The sequence below is a fragment of the Ctenopharyngodon idella genome, chromosome 16 (genome assembly GCF_019924925.1).
Source record: "Ctenopharyngodon idella isolate HZGC_01 chromosome 16, HZGC01, whole genome shotgun sequence".
NCBI lineage: Eukaryota > Metazoa > Chordata > Actinopteri > Cypriniformes > Xenocyprididae > Ctenopharyngodon > Ctenopharyngodon idella.
In genome coordinates, this window is record NC_067235.1 from 1,398,129 (window position 1) to 1,417,482 (window position 19,354).

The window sequence follows — 19,354 nt, forward strand, 5'->3', positions numbered from 1 at the left end:
ATTATAACAGAAGAGCAACTAATCTTGCACTAAATTAACCTTTAATAGGACTTCATCCTTATTTGGAGTTTTGCTGGATTTTATTCACATATCAGCTAAATCAACTTAAAATACTCCGTCAGACGCAAATTCTGAGGCGATACATTCAAACAGAGAGTGAACGCCTGCGTCAGCTAGGAAAAATGCATCAAGCTTGGTCAGTTTCATGTAAGCTACTTTTCATCGTGGGAAAGAGAAGAGATTGTTGAATAAAGTGGTTATTTTTGTTTTTTTTTTGTGCACAAAAAGTATTCTCGTCTCTTCATAACATTAAGGTTGAACCACTGCAGTAACAATGTCTTTAGTACCTTTCTGGACCTTGACAGTGTTGATTATATTGCTGTCTATGGACGAGTCATATACCTCTCAGATTTTATCAAAAATATCTTAATTTGTGTTCTGAAGATGAACGAAGGTCTTACAGGTGTGGAACGACATGAGGGTGAGTAATTAATGACAGAAATTACATTTTCGGGTGAACTAACCCTTTAAAACATTTAAAACAATATTTAAATAAAGTTCAATTATTTTAATTTTCCTAGCTGGACATCACTTTTGGTCACTACTGTATATGATTTTACAATATTATATTATATAATATTATAAAATCTAATTTACATTTTTAAATTTTAATTAATTTAGTGTATATATTTTAAAATGTTTTCTGATTTAAAGCAACTCAAAATGATGGAACAGGTCACATATACTGTACCTTTTTCCCCAAATGGCTTGAAACTAAATAATGACGATAAATGTTTTGTTATTTTCAGTAAAAAGTGCTTAAACTTCAGACAAAAATGTTGCTTGTTCACATCAGAAGGTCAAAGCAGAAATGATTTGAGCTGCTTAATCTATTTTTGCAACACTGCTATCGATATTTGGGGACTAAAATTGTCTAAAACTGATTCCATTAAATAAACATCACAATTAAATAATAAATAACTTTTCTTAAAAACAAAACAAAATTAAATTAATTAAAATAAGATTTGTGCCTTTTTTGCTTAGATTAAATGTACAGGACAGAAACTTGCACCACGTTTGTGGAAAATGAAAATATACTTCAGCTCTGTCTCTAAACTCAAATGGTCTGGTTCTAAAAACATGTTTTAACAATATTCTTTGAGAGTTTCCATCAGTTGTGCGGTAGTGTGAGACAGATGTCATGTCGCAGGACGTCAGTGGAGTGTGAAAAGCCTTTATGTCTCAATTATGGCTGCGATCAGTGAGAGCGGGGCCGAGAGGGGCGGCACTCTAATGAGGCGGACGTAAAGAGCTGCTAATTTTCACACCAACCCTTAGGGGTGCAATTATGTGTGTGTGTGTGTGTGTGTGTGTGTGTGCGCTCAGCTGTATCAAGCCACACTGGACTCATGGAATAATCATTAACTGTGTCAGGATGTTGGCCAGTGAAGGTGGTGATGCATTGGTGTTTAAAGTGCACTGTCCCTGAACGCATCAACGAGCAGAAGATGAGAGCACAGTCTGGATCCTTTTAAAATGAATGTTTGCTCACCGACAGGACGGCCAGCAGCTCTTGGACGGGCAGCTCTGGCTTCAGACGCTCTTTGAACATGCGGATGGTCTGGTGTTTCAGGTAATAGTAGGATGCAATGCGGCCGTACGTCAGCGGCTCGATGGTGTGATCGTCCTGAACAAAACAAGACAGTCACTGATTAACACACCACAGGTCAAAATACAGCCGTACTGAGGGCAGGTCAAAGATGACATTCCTCCAGCAGAAACTGAGTTCATTTACATGACTTCTGAGACTGCTTCAGGACATCTACAGAGGACACAAGCAGTAAAACAAAGACTCTCTGAACAAACGCATTAGAGGCTCCAACACAATGTATTTACATGCACAAAAATGTAAAAAAAAAAAAAAAAAAACATTGTTTGTTATTAGGACAATTTGTTGTCAATATTATAAATATTTAAACCTCCAATTCAGACGATTTCTGATAAGCTTGTTAATGTTAAAAACATTTGCATCATTAGATATTCAAGTAAGTTGAAACCCAACAATTGTAAGTGTAATCTGGCAAAAAAATCCAGTCGTCAACGCAATAAATCTTGGGATAGGCTAGGCTGCGAAGGATCCACTCGTTCTATCCTTCACAGCCCAGAGAAACCTCGCTAGGGTTTGAAATTGACCTGATGTAACAATTCTAATGACTACAGATTTGGCAGCTCTGACCTAAATAATAAAATCATACTAGAAATAATATTGCAGTAATAGCTGATAGGGATGTGAATCTTTTGGTGCCTCACGATTCAATTCAAATCGATTCTTGAGGTCAGGATTCGATTAAAAATCGATTCTGATTTTGAATCAAATTTTGATTCGATAAATGCATAGATTTGATTCTAGTTTGTTTTGTGTTACTTTTCCTATTTGACTGTGGTAGACAGTTTAATATGTCATTTTTCTTCTCATTTTAGCCAACACAACATTATAAACCATAAGCTGACTGTGATCATTACACACATGACTGACAGGCAAGGCAGGAAATTTTATTTTATTTTTGATATTAAATATAGGAACAAAGAAGCAAATTACAAACAATAGGACAAATACAATAGAAAAACAATAAACAAATTAATAAATTAAGATTTTGAGGTACAGTAGTCTAGGTTTATTTAACGTGTAGTAAGAAATACTACAGAAATTGAATAATCAAATATAAAAATAAAACACTGTATAGTCTTCACTGTATACATTAAATATTAACTGATTCATATTAAAGATACAAAAGTGATTCATTCAAAAGCAATGATTTTTTAATTTTTTTTTAAATTAACATTAATGAAACAGACACAGCAGTTTATGCTGTCCTTTTAAGAATGAACGCACGGGTCTAATACACTGTTACACATCTGATTTTCTCCTGACTGTTTACATAACAGACTGTGCAAGCACAACATTGAGTCTTTTTCGCAGCTTATTGTGATTAATAACACTCTAACATGTCTATAACTTTAAGGAGTACTGTGAAGTTAAAGAAGTGTAACACTTCAGAAAATCTATTTTTGAAATTTGTGAATTGATGCAAATCGGTAGAAGATAAAATCGCAATTTATATGCGAATCGATTTTTCCCCACCCCTAATAGCTGATAATAACAGTAACAATGAACAAATAGATGAATAAATTAACAAAACTAAATGGAAATGGTACTGTACCTGCTGTATTTCCATGCAGTAGGAACACTCCAGGTCTCTTAGACTCCTCCCCACCAGGTTTGAAAGGTATTTGTTAATGGTTTCATGGCTGGTGTCGTCCAAACTATAGTAGCTGAGAACGTAGAGAGAACAGTTAAAAGTGGAAGAGAAAAACACAGACACTAAAATGACGTATCTGCAATATTCAACACAGAAAATCTGCTTATTTCAATGTAATCTTCTTAATGAGTATCTTCGATGATTCGGAGTATCTTATTTTCTCATAAAAACATCTAAATATGCTTAAAACAGGATACATTTTCTTGAGAATTTCATAGGATATCAACTACTGCAGTAAGCAAAAGCTGCATATTAAAGTATCTTGGATAAGATATGAAGATATGAAGATATTAATATGTTTTAAACAAAAACAAGTAAAAAATCCACCAGTGCCATCAGACAAAATGCACATGTATTCAACAATAGGTCCTAATCAGCTGAATTTATTATTTTGAAGAATGCTTAGACATTTTTTTACTGGAGAACAAGACATGAAGAATATGATTTCGCTGCAGTGCATCAATAAATCATAAGGCTGCACTGTCACAAATGAGCAGATGTGATGTTATAAATCTATACTGTTTTGACTGCTTCTAAAAAACCCTGTTCACACTACAGCTGTGCACTACGGAGGAAAATGTAATAAGATTGCTGGATAATGCAATGGTGACATGAATCACAACAGACCTAAGATTAATGTCAAATTAATTTCAATTATTTTCAAGTAGATTTAAAGGCAGGAATAATGACACGTTCTAAATGATGCATGTCTCCTGTTCGTCCCGCGTGATGAAAACCACACACAAACAACTCAAAGTGAACTGCAAATCTTTCACTGAAGTGACATACAGTTAAAAGATTTATCCAGCATTAATAAAAATCAAATTAAATTCTTCTGCATTTCCATAAACTGTGCAAATGTATGTATTTATGTAAAATCATATCATAATGCACATCGTAATGCTGACAATCACATCAAGTTAATTTGTGATATTTTTAGAAATTCAACGTTGGAGTCGCAGCCTGAAACATGCCGGAGAATGTTGAGCGATGCACTTAAAAGATACAACAATAATAGTATGGACATGGTCATCAAAATGATTTAATAAATACATCAAAGTATGTATTCATCAATATAGTGTAAGCAAGTAATGCATTTCACACTGACAGAGATGTGTGCACAGAGGCACAAAAACACAAGCCTGCTTTGACAGCACAGGTGTGTGTTTATTCAAAAACAACACATCCACACCTCCAGAAAAGCAATGCTTTGCTGCAAAATCATTCCCAGATTTGCTGGAGAGCAGAAATCACTTCCATGCTCAGCAAAGCTCTAAGAGCAACCACATGAGATCCACACACAACTATGTGCTTCATTAACTCTGAGTGACGGCAAACACTCTCCTGCTGTTTGTGTGTGTGTGTGTGTGTGTGTGTGAGAGAGAGAGAAAAAAAGACTGTTAACTCAGATATATTCTGTAGAAACTGCTCATATTCTTCAGCACTCAAAATCTGAGATATTGAGAACATGATCTGTGTGTTAATCTGCAAAAAAAACTCACAGTGACATGTAAATACAGATGTCCATGTAAATAATGATCAGACGTCCATGTGCACACACACACAAACACAAACACACAGCATCAGGAAGGATAATTTACACGGCCAGTTTCAGCTGGTACACACTGCAAAATGTGAACATCTCCAAGCAGTTAACAGGTGTAGAGACGAGTCATGAAGGAAACTGCCTGTCTGGAGGCCTGTGTGTGTGTGTGTGTGTGTGTGTGAAAAAGGACGTGTCTACGACTAAAAGGCCACAGGTCTACAGACTCTTTCTGAATTTTTCATAGCATCACATAATTCCACAGGTCTTGGACAAATCTTCGAGAGAAACACAGTTCAAACAAACCACAGTTTCAGTTTCCATTAACTAGTCAAGAATTAGTTTGTCATGACTATTTTACACCACCTCTCTGAGTATATATTAGCAACTATTCTCCATTTCTTTACTGTTCAAAAGTTTGGAATTATTAAGAATTGTTAATGTTTTTAAAAGAAGTCTCTTCTGCTCAACTAAACTCCATTTATTGGACCAAAAATACAGTAACATTGTGAAATATTGCAATTTAAAATAACTGTTTTCTATGTGAATATATAGTAAAGTGTAATTTATTCCTGTGATCAAAGCTGAATTTTCAGCATCATTACTCCAGTCTTCAGCGTCACATGATCCTTCAGAAATCATTCTGATATGATGATTTGATGCTCAAGAAACATTTATGATTATGATCAATGCTGAAAACAGCTGTGCTGCGCAATATTTTTTGGAAATTGTGATAATTTTTTTCAGGATTCTTCAAAGAAAGCTTTCTTTTTTATTTATTTTATTATTGAATATAATTTATTTGAAATCATTTAGAACATTATAAATGCCTGTACTGTCACTTTTAATCAATTTAATGTGTCCTATAAATAATAAAAGTATTAATTTCTTTGACCGTTAGTGTATATTAACCATTAGACATGCTTGCAATAAACTGAGCTATTAAATGATTTCAGTTCACCTTTTATAGTAAATATAGACAGTAATGATAATTTCAGATTTGTTCAATCATGGATACATGGAAATTAATGTGCAAAAGCTTGTTAATGGAGCAGTACCCAGTGTACCTTTAGTACACTTTAAGGTACTAATATGTATCATATGTGAGTATGTAAAGAACAAAAACCTTCATAGTAAATCAAACTCTTTAATCCTACAAGATCAAGATCCCTTTAATAGTGAATGTCAGCACTACATGATAAGTATTATTCATCATTCTACACAGCCAGTAGTCGCAGTGATGTGTTTCTGTCAAACGGCTGTAGTGAACACCTATACGGCTAATGAAATCACTGCCATTAGCGTCAGCATCATTTAGCTGCTGTCTCTGTGAGGCTGATGTGAGCTCTTTATGAGGCCTCTGGGGCTCCTGTCCTGCTCAGCTCCAGTGAATCACGGCTGATGTTAAGGTGACTGTGCCACAGAATCAGAGATAGATGGAGATGTGTCAAATGGAGCTCGTGTGTGCTATTATTAACATGCAACCTTACTGGAAAGAAGCTGTTGTGCTGTTTTTAAATTACATTAAAAAAAGCTTAGCTGCGGCAACATGCTAAAATGCCCTCAGAGGACATCAACCCTCACACATTATCATTATTCTAAGCTAATCATGCAGTATTCTAACAGGAAGCAAATATGCAACAACACAGTGAAATCACACGGTTTAAATGGGTCATGAATTGAGAAATCAACTTTTCCTTGAGCTTTTGATATATAAGAGGTCATCGTACTATAAGAATATCCTGTAAGTTTCAGAACTGAAAACTTCCTTGTTAGTCCAATAAAAGCTTTTATTGACACCAGACCCAGAGAACGACTGATCCTTGAATGTGCCTATAGATAGGTGAAACCCCGCCTCCACAGAAGAAATCAACGCCTACTTCATCATTGCAATGTTAGCCCCGCCCACTGGCGTGTTAGTGAGATGAGGAGGAGAGAAGAGCGATACAGGACTAAAATAACATTACCTTTCAAAGGATCCTAATGCTAGGAATATGGTTATTTATTTTCAACAATGTGAATGTCTCAGTTGAGCTTTATTTATTTGTATTCGGTACATTTCACTGTGGATTCTTTGGTAAATCAATCGCATTTCAAACAGACTTTTACGATATGAACTCGACAGTAATGCAACAATATGTCAGTAACTGTGTTAATATAATGCCTGATCTGATATTAATGATTCATGTACAGTCAGATGATCTTTGTCTGTGTGTCAGTAAACCAGTGACTAAACGCTCAACTTCACCTTGTTTCTCTTAGAAGGATGAAAATAATCTGTTATTTAAACTGTGATTAAATTATATATAGAAAGCGATCAAAGGTTGCTCCCTTTACAATCGCTGGAGCTGTCAATCAAACAGAGTGAGTTTATCAGTGACTGAGTTCTGGACTCACACCAAAACTCCCGTTTTAATTCAATGAATCTCTTAGTTACATCTCGTTTGCACTGTAAGTTATGAGGAAAGCATTTGTTATTGTGCAGAAATTGAGTTTCAATGACGAGATCACTGCTTTCATGAGCTCAACAACATGTCTGTGATCAGCTACAATGTTCATCACAGCAACCTTTCATGCCACCATCTAAATATAATGCCATAGATCTAAATATAATGCAGCACTTTTCACAATTAGTAAACCTTGAGAGCTGTAATAGTAAAAATGTGCTAAAAGAGAGAACCAAAATGATCTTGATAAAGTACTAAAAAAGACCAATTGTTGGAACTAAGGCTGTCAGTGCGGCTCATTTGAATAAGTGTAAACGCTGCCATCCGAACTAAACTAGCGAACTAAACTACCAAGACCCCTGAAAAGGAGGGTCTCAATCTCCTTCCAAATGAGCTCTGGTGCGGTTCGACTGAAATATGAGCAGAACACGGACCAAAGACATCTAAACCAACCCAAAACAGGAAGTGATGCCATAAGATGTGACCTTAAAAGGGTCAGAATGCTCAAGCACACCTGGTTCTTCTCGTCATAGTCGTGATGTTGCCCAATAGTTCAGGTACAGGCGTCAGAAATGCATCTCCTCACAACAGATCTTTGTTTGTGTGTGACGGAGGGATTTCTGCCGCTGTTTTCACTCCTTTATTTTATAAAGTCTTTGTGAGTTCTCAACTGATAAAAATACCATGTACGCACATACAGCAAGCGTGTGTAGCCCAGAACACGGCATCATTTTGGATGTTCGTTAAGTTCCATCGCAAATTATCCATCATAAAAGCTGTTTTTTTGTTTTGTATCTTTAGGTTCGGTGTTAAAAATGACAGTGTGAACGCTAAGCAAATCAGGACTAAATGTGTCATTTTCTTGTTCGGTCCGGACCAAAAGAACCAAGAGACCCAAACTACAAGTGTTAACATGCCTTTAAACTGCTCTGTGATGATGAAATCACAACCATTAAGACTTATAAGTGGACATGGGAAAAATAAAATGAAATGTGTGGAATAATATGGCTTATAAAAAGTGTTTCCTTGCTTTAGTTATTTCATTTGTGGTGAACAGCACATTTCAGGGCCCAGTTTATGGTCAGGCCCCTCTCTGGCCGTAACAGTGGACAAAGATTTGGTATATTTTGATTGGATCTTGGCGGACTAACACAAACAAACTGTCCAACGGCATCAGATTAAGATGCTAGAACAATAGCCAGACACCTCTTAGAGGTTAGGAGAAGACCTGTGGTACCAAGCCCGGGAAGGGCAGGACTTTTTATTGGTCCATATGCAGTTTCTGCCCTTCACCCATCTAGAGACTAACTCCTAAGGTTTTGGCCAGTGACTGCCATAAAAAAAAAATCCTCAGGACCTCAGCAGCAGTGGGTGAAACAAAGGGAGGCCACAAAGATCCATCCAAATCCATTCAGAACCACGTTTGGAAACCTTAAAACTGATGTAAACTACACACATCCATTTCATACTTATTCACAGAAATAAGTATTCTCAGTTACAGCTATCTGTAGTGTAACATCTTACACAAATTCAGCTGTTAATGTACAACTGAATGAATGCATGACAGTTTTCCCATCTTGTTTGGACTCTATTTGTCTAGAATTTTGCCAAAGGTATTCTGGTGGTGGTTTGGAAAGTGAGAAATGCATTGATAAACTTTAAAGACAGTTTAAAGACTTCTAACTGTGTTCTTTGTGCAAATAAGTTCCATATGGGAAAGAAGGCAGGCAAAACTGTGTGTTTCCCCTCTGATGCCAGCAGCCAATCACAGCACTGGAATGGAGAAGCACCAAATTGCAATCTCCTCCTTGTTCTGAGTCTCGGGCCCACGAAGGTGAGACAGAAACAGATCAACCACGTTCTGATTCTTCCATCGGGTGAGACACAACAGATACGCCGTTCTTGGTCTCAGACATTAACAAACACTACATTCAGAGTCTTCGTCCAGCGGGACAATCACAGATGCAGCACGTTCCAAATCTCTATGCCAGGGAAACAAAAGCGGATTGAGTTCTGAGTGTCTGGCCCAGAGAAGCAGAATACAAACAGACATTTGCAACAAGGTTAAGCTCAGGAGAGCAAACCTTCACTTCAAGGTACCTTTGTCTGCATGTTCCAGATTGTTAAGGACCTTCTGCACCTACTTCAGGGCCTCATCTGCGTGTTCCAGATTTTAGGACCATTTTGGTGATCCAGGAGATCAGCATCCCAAAGAGCTTCATGTTCAAGGCTGTTGAAACAGATTCCTCTCTCCACTACATTGTCACCCAGCACAACCATTGGAAGAAGTCACTGCCATCGGACTGCTCACTCAACCACGTGGAATGTAAATATCACTTAACCAAACCTCTTTCCAGAGACCTTGGCATTGCTGTATATTATCAGTATATAATTTTCTAATTTACAGACCATTAGAACCAGGGCTTGACATTAACACACCAAATACAGGTGTAACACTGTCACTCCTACTAGACACTTTGCCACGTTGAATTTTACATACAATATATACATTTTTCGGGCAATATTTTAAAAAGGCATCTGAAATAATAAACTAAGTGCAATGTAGTGTTGTCAAAAATATAGTTTTTTCAATACATATTGATACTGAAATATCTGAAATGCTTCTAATACTCATTTTCCACAGAATAGACACATGATACCAGCTGCTCTTTCTCTCTCTCTCATCTCTCTGACAGCGAGTTACACACAAACCCTCCTCCCCTCACTCACTCGTTTCATTTTCTCCGGATGAATATTGTTGGTGTTACAGGGCTTGAATTTCATTGTGGGATTGCGTGAATTGCACATAATTTTACTCATTCCCACAGATTTTGTGCACACATAAAGTCGCCTCTCAATACTAAATTAAGTTCTTTTTTGCTGCTTATTGCGCTTAAACAGTCAAATACACACAGAATAATGTCAAAATGCCTGTCTTTGTGAGTGTTCACGTAAACACTGTCAGTTATGTTTTAAGTGAATTTAAACAGTTGAGAAAGAAAATGTGTAACAGTATAATGGATCCGTGCGTCAGGTCTTAAAGTGACAGCAGCCTAATATACCTGCTCCCAAATTATGAGATAATATTAAAAATATCTATATGACAGTTTTTCCCAATGGTATCAATGTCAAAATTGTGGCCAGTGAAAATGCTGAATGGCTAGTAACTTTGAAAAACCACTAGCCACAGTGACTGGAGAGCAAAAAAGTTCATGTCAAGCCCTGATTATTCTTAATATAACGTAACTCTTCCATAGCCACACCCAAGTTATTAGTTATTCTCGTTTATCTTTTGTTAATAATATATACATTTTTTACACTTGTGTCCTCCTTGTGCTGATAATACAGAAGAGGCTCTACAAATTAACGATATCTCTTTCAGATAAATCAGCTGACAGACTCCCTCCAGTTTACATTAATTCTAAATGATTGAAATGAGCCTCCTGTTGGGACTTCTCATACTGCCAAGGTAAAAGACCTTGACTGGTGCCCTGAACTAAGAGGGGGGAAGTGGTCACCATAACCACACCTTAAGTGAAAGTGACGTGTGATCCAAAAATCACAATGTCAGCGGTGACGCGAGTACCAATTGGCGTCCCTGGGTGGGCGAAAGTAAAATCACTACACAGAACTTGAGGAATCAGTGTGTGTTTGTGGGGTGTTGTATAAGCGGTGTGGGTGTTTGCAGTAAGGGAGAGGGCACAGACAGGTCTTTATGTTTAATGTGGCCTGACAGGCGTGCAAATGTCAGTGGAATGTTCTGGAATCATCTTCTTCTATTCATCACAGATGTCTGTGCTGCCCTATATGACCCGTGAGGCTGGTGTGTGTGTGTGTGTGTGTGATCTCTCAGCCCTTGTTTTGTGATGGAGGTGTAAACTGTCGGGGCTGGACTGTGGCCACTGTGTCCAGTGATGACGTTGCCATGGAAACACAGTAAGTAATGAGCCCTGTGAAAGCGGTTGAAGATGTTTTTCTGTCTTTTGCTGCAGTCCAGTCACTGCGGTTTCACTGAACAGCTTGGATTTCCCACTAGGCCAATTAATAAAACAAGTAATAGTTCTAATTTTCCTTGAATTCATGCTGTTTGTTCATTTGAATTATTGAGCCAGACTATTTTCTATTTGTTTATTTGAAGAGCCATATAAAGCAAACTCTAGATATCAAAACACATACAGTATGTTCAATGTGGTAATGGTTTTCTTAGGAAAAATTTATTTTTTATAATATATGTATGGTTAATGTAAAATTGTATTGGTATATGTATAATTTAATGCTAACCTATATTAATAAATCCTTTAAAAGTATTATCCATTGTTTGTTTATGATACCAAATACATTAGCTGTGAACAAATTGAAGAATAATGTAATATAAGACTCAATTTGAACTAAAAAACAAAACCGTGTTTTACAGTGTAATATCAGCATCATGTTGGCCATCCTGCATTCTGTATATCATGTGACCACTACAACCAAGTCTTTATCTGTAAGCCGTCACTGATGAGACTCAAAAGCAGGATCTGCACAGCAGGGAAAACAGTGAGCGATGCACATGTACCTGGGGTTCATGACCAGCCTGCGGAAGAAGTACGTCCAGGTGATGTAATCCATGGCGTCTTGCTTTGAAGCGATTGTGCCTGCTGCGATTTCTGCATTCAAGTGATCGGAGAGCACGCTCAGAAGACTTAGGAAACAGAGGAAAGACGCCCACTTCTGTCATCATTACAGTACTAACACGAAACACTGGGATGTATCGCTTTGTACACACCTAGACTCCACAGGGAAGGGCTCGTACAAGAACTTCTTATAGAAGTCCTTCTTGATGTCATGCACAAGGATAACAGCCTTGCCCTGGTCATCGAACTGCGGCCGTCCTGCTCGACCCATCATCTGAAGAACATCTGGAATGGAAATGATAGAGATCAATGACATTGGACAGTGAGTGAAAACACACACACATGTAAAAACAGATGTTACCTGTTATGGGGTAATCCACGTAGCGGTGGGTCTTTCCGTCGTAGTATTCTGTGCCCTTCACGATCACCAGGTGCGCAGGGAAGTTGACGCCCCACGCTAGTGTGCTCGTTGCAATTAACACCTTAGACGGAAGTTAAAGCAGGGTTTCTGAGTGAACATTTAAGACTTTTTCAAGACCAAATAAAGAACATTTAAGGAATAAATTGAAGGGAACACAATACATCGATATGTTCTCAAAATGTAATTGTCATATTAGCAACTCTTCAGATTTCCAACAGATATCCATTACTTAAAAATGAGCTTGAACACCTCTGCTCTCAACCACTAGAATACGAACATAACTTTTACTGTATCTTCTGATCACACTGCAAAAAAGTGATGTTCTTCCTCAGTATTTTTGACTTGTTTTTAGTGCAATTGTCTAAAGATTAAAAAATCAGGATGCATTTACTGGAGATTCAAAATGACAGAATATGAAGTCTTGTTTTCTGTGAAATTGATCAAACGAAGTAAGTTCAGCTTAAAACAAGAACAAACATCTGCCAACGGGCTCAGAAAAATCAACTTAATTCAAAGGGAAACTCACTGACAAACATTTGTTCTTGTTTTAAGTGCTAACTCACTTCATTTTGTTATTTAATTTTTCAAGACTTCATTTCACATTAGTATCGCAAGTAAATGTATCAAAGATGTTTTTATATTTGTATTGGAAAACAGGACAAAAATACTGAGGAAGATATACTTTTTTTGCAATGTATGCAACATTCAGTGCCAAAACTTTATGAATTTAAGACTTTCTGCTCTGATTTAAGACCTTTTTAAGGCCTTAATTGGTGTAAGGGTGAATTAAGACTTTTTATGACCTGCAGAAACCCTGTCAAAAAAATACATAGTGTTATAAAGTTATTTCACCAAATCACAACAGTGTGCTTTTAGGGTTAACATGATATTTTATGGTTTCTCTCATATAATCCTTATGTTTTTGGGAACAGTATGCTGATGTCCTCATCTCCGGAAGATAAGACTGAAGCAGTTATTCTGATAAATAAATCGAGTGGTTTCTGTAAGGTAAACTCTGTTCTCTGTGAACCGATCACTTGTCGTTAGGCGAGACAGCAGCACAACTGTTTTCAACATTGACAATAATCATAAATGTTTCTTGAGCAGCAAATCATCATATCAGAATTATTTCTGAAGGATCATGTGACACTGAAGACTGGAGTAATGATGCTGAAAATTCAGCTTTGATCACAGGAATAAATTACACTTTACTATATATTCACATAGAAAACTGCTGGTTTAAACTGGAATAATATCTCACTGTTTTTACTGTATTTTTGATCAAACAAATGCAGTCTTTGTGAGCAGAAGAGACTTCATTCAAAAATATCTGTGGAGTGTCTACATTAACTGAACTTCAGATGTGTCACATGCTAAACTGTTCTGCACCGCTACCATATTGATGTGTGAAATATCACATTTGCATTATATCAACATGACCATTAATGTTTTTACACCCAAACCACTAAAGACATAAACCCATGAGAATGTTTCATTTGGATTTGTTCCAATAGATAAATTCATCTTTCATCAACAGAAGTGCCCCATCGGTGTATATATGATTCATTTATAATCGCTCACCTGACAGGCATTTACCCAAACCTAGTTCCTACATTTGATTTATTCCAAAGCGCTTTGGGAATCAGTGTGTTGTTGAATCAGACGTCACTAACAGCAGGTCTCACCTGAATCTTACAGTTGACAAAGAGCTCTTCCACCGTCTTCCTGTCGCGCTCGTGAAGTCCTGCGTGATGCATCCCGATCCCAAACGCCAGGGTCAGCTTCAGGTTTGAATCTCTCGCAGTGGAAATGATATCGGTCATCTGAAAAACACACAAACATCACAAACCCTTGCGGCACTACGCACTTTATTTATAAAGAAAGAAAAAAATAGAAACAAAAAGAGATGGAAATGTTAGTACAGGGAACAGTGGAAACAAATGGAGGGAAGTTAGGAAGTGCTGTTAGATGGACGGCTAACAGCAGCCGGCTGTCACTCAAACAGCAGGAGCTCAGGCCGTTACACGCTTCAGTGCAGTGAAACAGCGGGACGCCCCGTATATCACTGGAACACACAGCCAGGACGCTGGAGCTATCAGCACATGAGCCTCACTACTGCAGGCCTACAGGCCAGGAACAGGTTATCTAAAGATGAAAACGCTGCCATTATTTACCAACCCTCAACGCTGTTCCAATGCTGTATGCGGTGTTTTTTTTTCTTTTTCTTTTTTTTATGGAACACAAAGAGAGAAATTTTAACTAAGCTCTTTTCCCACACAATAGCAGTTACACACACACACACACAAATAAAATAAAGCACCATAAAAGTAGTTCAAATGACTCATACACTATATATTTTATAAGTCTTCTGAAGATAGCTTTTTGTTCCATAGAAAAAAATGTTTCAGAGGTGGACAAATTACATGTGTGTATATAAATAATGTGTGCGTGTTTATATATATATATATATATATATATATAGAACAATATTTAAGTTAACAACAATAGCCATTTTAAAAGACATAAGCACAAGCAAACAAATCAGTCAAATGTATAAAAGCAGCGCTCTAGTACAGGATTTAAGTTAAATATAGCCTAAATATAAAGTTAGGAAATGTAATTTTCCCCTTAACACAAATCATTTTGCTCTGGAACAAGTAATATATTAATGCGGTGGGGCCAGATATTCTTTAATCGGTGATGACAAACGGAGACATAGTTACTTTATAACATTAACAAGATGACTCGTTGAATTCATTTTGGGAGCGACGACTGAATGTATTTTTAGTAAAATGCCTGTATATAAGATTAGTATTGAAGTTCAGAGGCTGTCATATATGTGGATCAACTTACTTTGTTGTGTATTTTCAATATGAAAAATAACTTTTATATTGATGGATTAATTGCAATTTAAAAAAAAAAAAAAAAAAAAAAAAACGTGTCATGGATTTATTGCATTTTGGGGAAAAAAAAAAAAAATCTTATAATAAACCTTTTAAAATCAAAATCTAGATTTGAATTTTTAATGTTTTTATAACCAAAAGATGCTATGTGAAAGTTTAGAACAGAAAATAGTGGTTTTCATCTTGTCACTTGGTAAAGAAAACACATTTTTACTCAAATTAATCAAAATGGATTTATAGTGCTTTGGAACCAAACTCTTCATATATTACCAACACTGTGACAATAGAAAACAGCAAACTTACACATAAACTAGCCAATTACATTTTTGGTCTGATGGGAAAATCTGAAAAGACGACAATAGAGATATCTAACCTTGTAAGTTAACATTAGAAAACTAAAAAAATATATAATATTATATATTATAATATATCATATTTATGGTGTTCTCATAACACAAAAGATCGTCTAATTTTCTGACAACAGTGCTGTAGTAACTTGACTGTTGTTTGAATAGTTAGGGTTATATATTTGTTTTGACGGTTCTTTATCGGAAACTTGCTCATTTTTTTTGTACAAAATTCAGTACTTAAGAAGTGAAATTATGCCTTTATGAAAAATATATAATAAATACAAATAGAAAACAACACAAAACTAACTTTTTTTTGTAGAAAAGCCCTAGCATCTCCATTCACCTTAGTAGTAATGATCTGCTCTGCATTTTAAGTGAACGTGAGCAGCTGGACAGGCATAATTAAACTAACATCATCTCTACACAGCTCACACTTTCTGTCTGCTGCGCACAAGAATCAACAAGCAGCACATTCACTGAACTAATGCATTGTTTCGTATGATTATGATTCGAAACGCACTGTGAATGCACCTTTTCAGATGACAGGTTTCTCTGAGGGGAGAACACAAAAACTGCTGTTTATATTTATTTATGATAAGTGACTTTCAGTCCGAATGGAACCAATCTGAGCTCATAATCTGGAGCACGGCTCGCTAAACGGTGACCTCTGCACTACACAGTAAAACGCAGTTATCTGACATGAGCGTGTGCATGTGTTCAACAAACACACTGAAGATGTATTTCCACTCTCTGTGACGTTTGAGTGTGTGTGTGTGTGTGTGTATCATGCGTACACCATTAAAGAAATTATCACCTCCGTAAGGCTGCAATTTTTATGTGATTACTTTGTGATTGGGATGAGAAAACCATTCCTCTTTTTTTTCTCTAATCGAGTGCTTTGAAAATATTAGCACACATCTGCGACGGCGAGCAGAAAAAAGCTGTTTGTTCACATCTTGAAATGATCTGAAGGCATGCAGTGGAACGGAAAGAGGAATTTAATGAGAGATGACACAGGCTTTTGCAGCAGAAGCTGCGCTGAGCTGTACTGTAATCACCGTTAAAGAGATACTGAGCTTCTCGAGATTGTGGAAGAGAGAAGAAGGAACAGAAGACAGGAGAGAAACTAACAACAGTAGCAAGGCAAAAGAAGTGAGGCAGTGAAAGTGTAAAGACCTATTCACACACTGAGTGATGCTCGAATGTGGCAAACTGTAAACAAGATCTTCTACGCCAAAGCTATTCATCATCTACGAGAAACATCTGCATGCCTGAACAACAGACTCGATACAGTTTTCTCATAATGACTTTACTATTTAACTGGTGTGGCAGTAATGTTTAATGTATGTTTGGAGCTAGTTCCTCTCAAGTAGTAGTTCATCACATTAACTATGAACATGTTCCATGAGCGTTACAGATTTTGATTTTATTTTCAACAATATATCCATTGTTTTATTATTTCAAACCTACTTTTTGTTAAATGTTTTACCTGAAAAGTTTGGATGTTTTATATATCTTTTAAATAAAAGGCACTTTCCAGGCAACACTTTGCAATAAGGTTGTATATGTTAACATTAGTTATTTGTATTTGTTGAGTTTTTTTCCGGGAACAAACATGTCACAATATTCCTCATTTAAATAATTCATACGCAGAATAAAGGGGCGGGGCCTGGTTGAGTTAGTTAGTAACGTGTTGAAACTGGCGGTTATGGTAAGGGGCGGGACATTTCCCAAACACCAATCACAACACACTGCTCCAGCCGACCAATCAGAGCACATTGTGCTTTTCAGAAGGAGGGGCTTCATAGAGACAGGAACTAAACAGAGCGTTACTGACAGACTGGGAAGAGAGGAGCTGCAACAATGGAGAATATGAGGAAAATAATCAACATTCAAGCAGGAAAACCTGTTCTAGTAGAGCACAAAAACAACATCAAGACTTTGAGAAAAGGCATAATATGGCCTCTTTAACATATTTAAGATAATGTACAACATTGCATTACTCTATTAAAAAGTAATTATGTTACTTTATATGGAAAGTAATGTTACATTACTTTTGCATTATTCTGGGTTTTCTTGCTTGTTTTTAATTACAAGTTCTAAATATTTTGCAACTGTAAAGTCCCTTCACAACAAAAACAAATCAAAACTACAACCAAAGATCTCACATGCTCACAATCTAGAACTACAATACCCATATCTTGCTCACACAATGCCTGTGAACCCCACTCCCATCCCCATTTCTCTCAACATGGGGACAGGAGAAGCGTCAATCAATAAATGAAAAAAAAAGTAACATGCTACTTATTTGAAAAAGTAACTCAAGAGTAAATTTGTTCATAAATTTAAAAATAACTGAATTCATTTAGCCATTACTTGAAAAAGCAATCTGATTAGATAAAACCACTGTTGAGGATGAACTCTGACCTCTCTCTCATCCTGGTGGAGCCACTGTTTGGGGTCATCTTCTGTAGCCAGAAATGCAATGAGGTCCAGAGCCGTGAGCCGTGTCTGCCGGCGCGATGACACAAATATGAGGACCGGTTTGGCTGGAGAATGTGTGCGAATGGCTGCAGGACAGTGGAAATAGAGAGAGCCTAAATATGAATTTATTAACCAACATAATACAAAAAGAAACTAAATACAAAATTAATAAAAAAAAAAAAAGAAAAAAAAAAGGAGGGCGATAAAGAAAATATGATCACACTTTAGTCTAGGGTCCAATCCTCACTATTAACTAACTATTAACAATGGCATTTTCCTCAATGAACTCCTAATTACTGCTTATTAATAGTTAGTAAGGTAGTTGTTACGTTTAGGTATTGGGTATTATGAGATGTAGAATATGATCATGCAGAATAAAGCATTAATATGTGCTTTATAAGTACTAATAAACAGCCAATATTCTAGTAATATGCAACTAGTTAATAGTGAGAATTGGACTCTAAACTAAAGTGTTACCAAAAGTACAATCTTGGTAACAATTTTGATAAATGTGCACAGAATAATTGGTAATTTGTCTCAAGCTTTAAGGCAAGTCAGTTCAACTGGTGACCATCCATTTTAGGGGTGTAATGGTGCACATAAATGTGCATGTGCCCACTGCACAACACTGTTGTGCACTGTAAAACAACACTGTATTCGTTTGGTACACATATGTACTGAAACAAAAGACCCGTACCAAAACATTTCGGTATGAATACATGTACTGTTACACCCCAGTAGTTAACAGGAACATAATTACACCTGCCATCTACTTCAATGGGGAAGGACTAAAATCTCCAAAACTGTTTGCCAGGATTGTGTTTCGATAGCATAGTTCAAATCAGCAATAAAATTTGACAACAATATCATAAATGCAACTTTTTTAAGTAAAAATCTTGAAAAAAAGGGAATTCTCAAAAGCAGAAGTTGTCACAGTTGTGTTAAACTTTAACAATTTTGTAGCACAATACTTCCATACTTTAGTATGAAAGCTTGTTTTCACCACTGAATAAAAAATAAAAACGGCAATTGTGACTTTTAATCTCACAATTCTGACTTTTTTCCCTTGCAATTGAGAGTTTACATCTTGCAACTCTGACTTTATAACTCGCAAATTGCAAGTTTATACCACACAATTCTGAGACAAAAAAAGTTAGAATTGTAAGATAAAAAGTCGCAATTATCTTTTAAATTGTTTTATTCCATGGCGGAAACAAGCTTCCATACTTAAGATACAAGTTAGGTCACACAAATCTATCATTTATAACAC

General features: G+C 36.5%; 1 protein-coding gene across 2 annotated transcripts in view; it reads right to left on the bottom strand.

Moving 5' to 3' along the window:
- The window catches only part of ascc3 (activating signal cointegrator 1 complex subunit 3), a 204,218-nt gene that overhangs the window by 12,906 nt on the left and 171,958 nt on the right, over window positions 1–19,354 (bottom strand). For both annotated transcript variants that reach the window (XM_051865221.1, XM_051865222.1), the window contains exons 30-36: window positions 18,028–18,170; window positions 14,033–14,170; window positions 12,288–12,408; window positions 12,079–12,211; window positions 11,869–11,994; window positions 3,222–3,333; window positions 1,553–1,687 (exon numbers count right to left, since the gene is read on the bottom strand). In XM_051865221.1, the coding sequence (XP_051721181.1) occupies window positions 1,553–1,687; window positions 3,222–3,333; window positions 11,869–11,994; window positions 12,079–12,211; window positions 12,288–12,408; window positions 14,033–14,170; window positions 18,028–18,170 (908 nt within the window). The remainder of the gene's footprint in view (window positions 1–1,552; window positions 1,688–3,221; window positions 3,334–11,868; window positions 11,995–12,078; window positions 12,212–12,287; window positions 12,409–14,032; window positions 14,171–18,027; window positions 18,171–19,354) is intronic.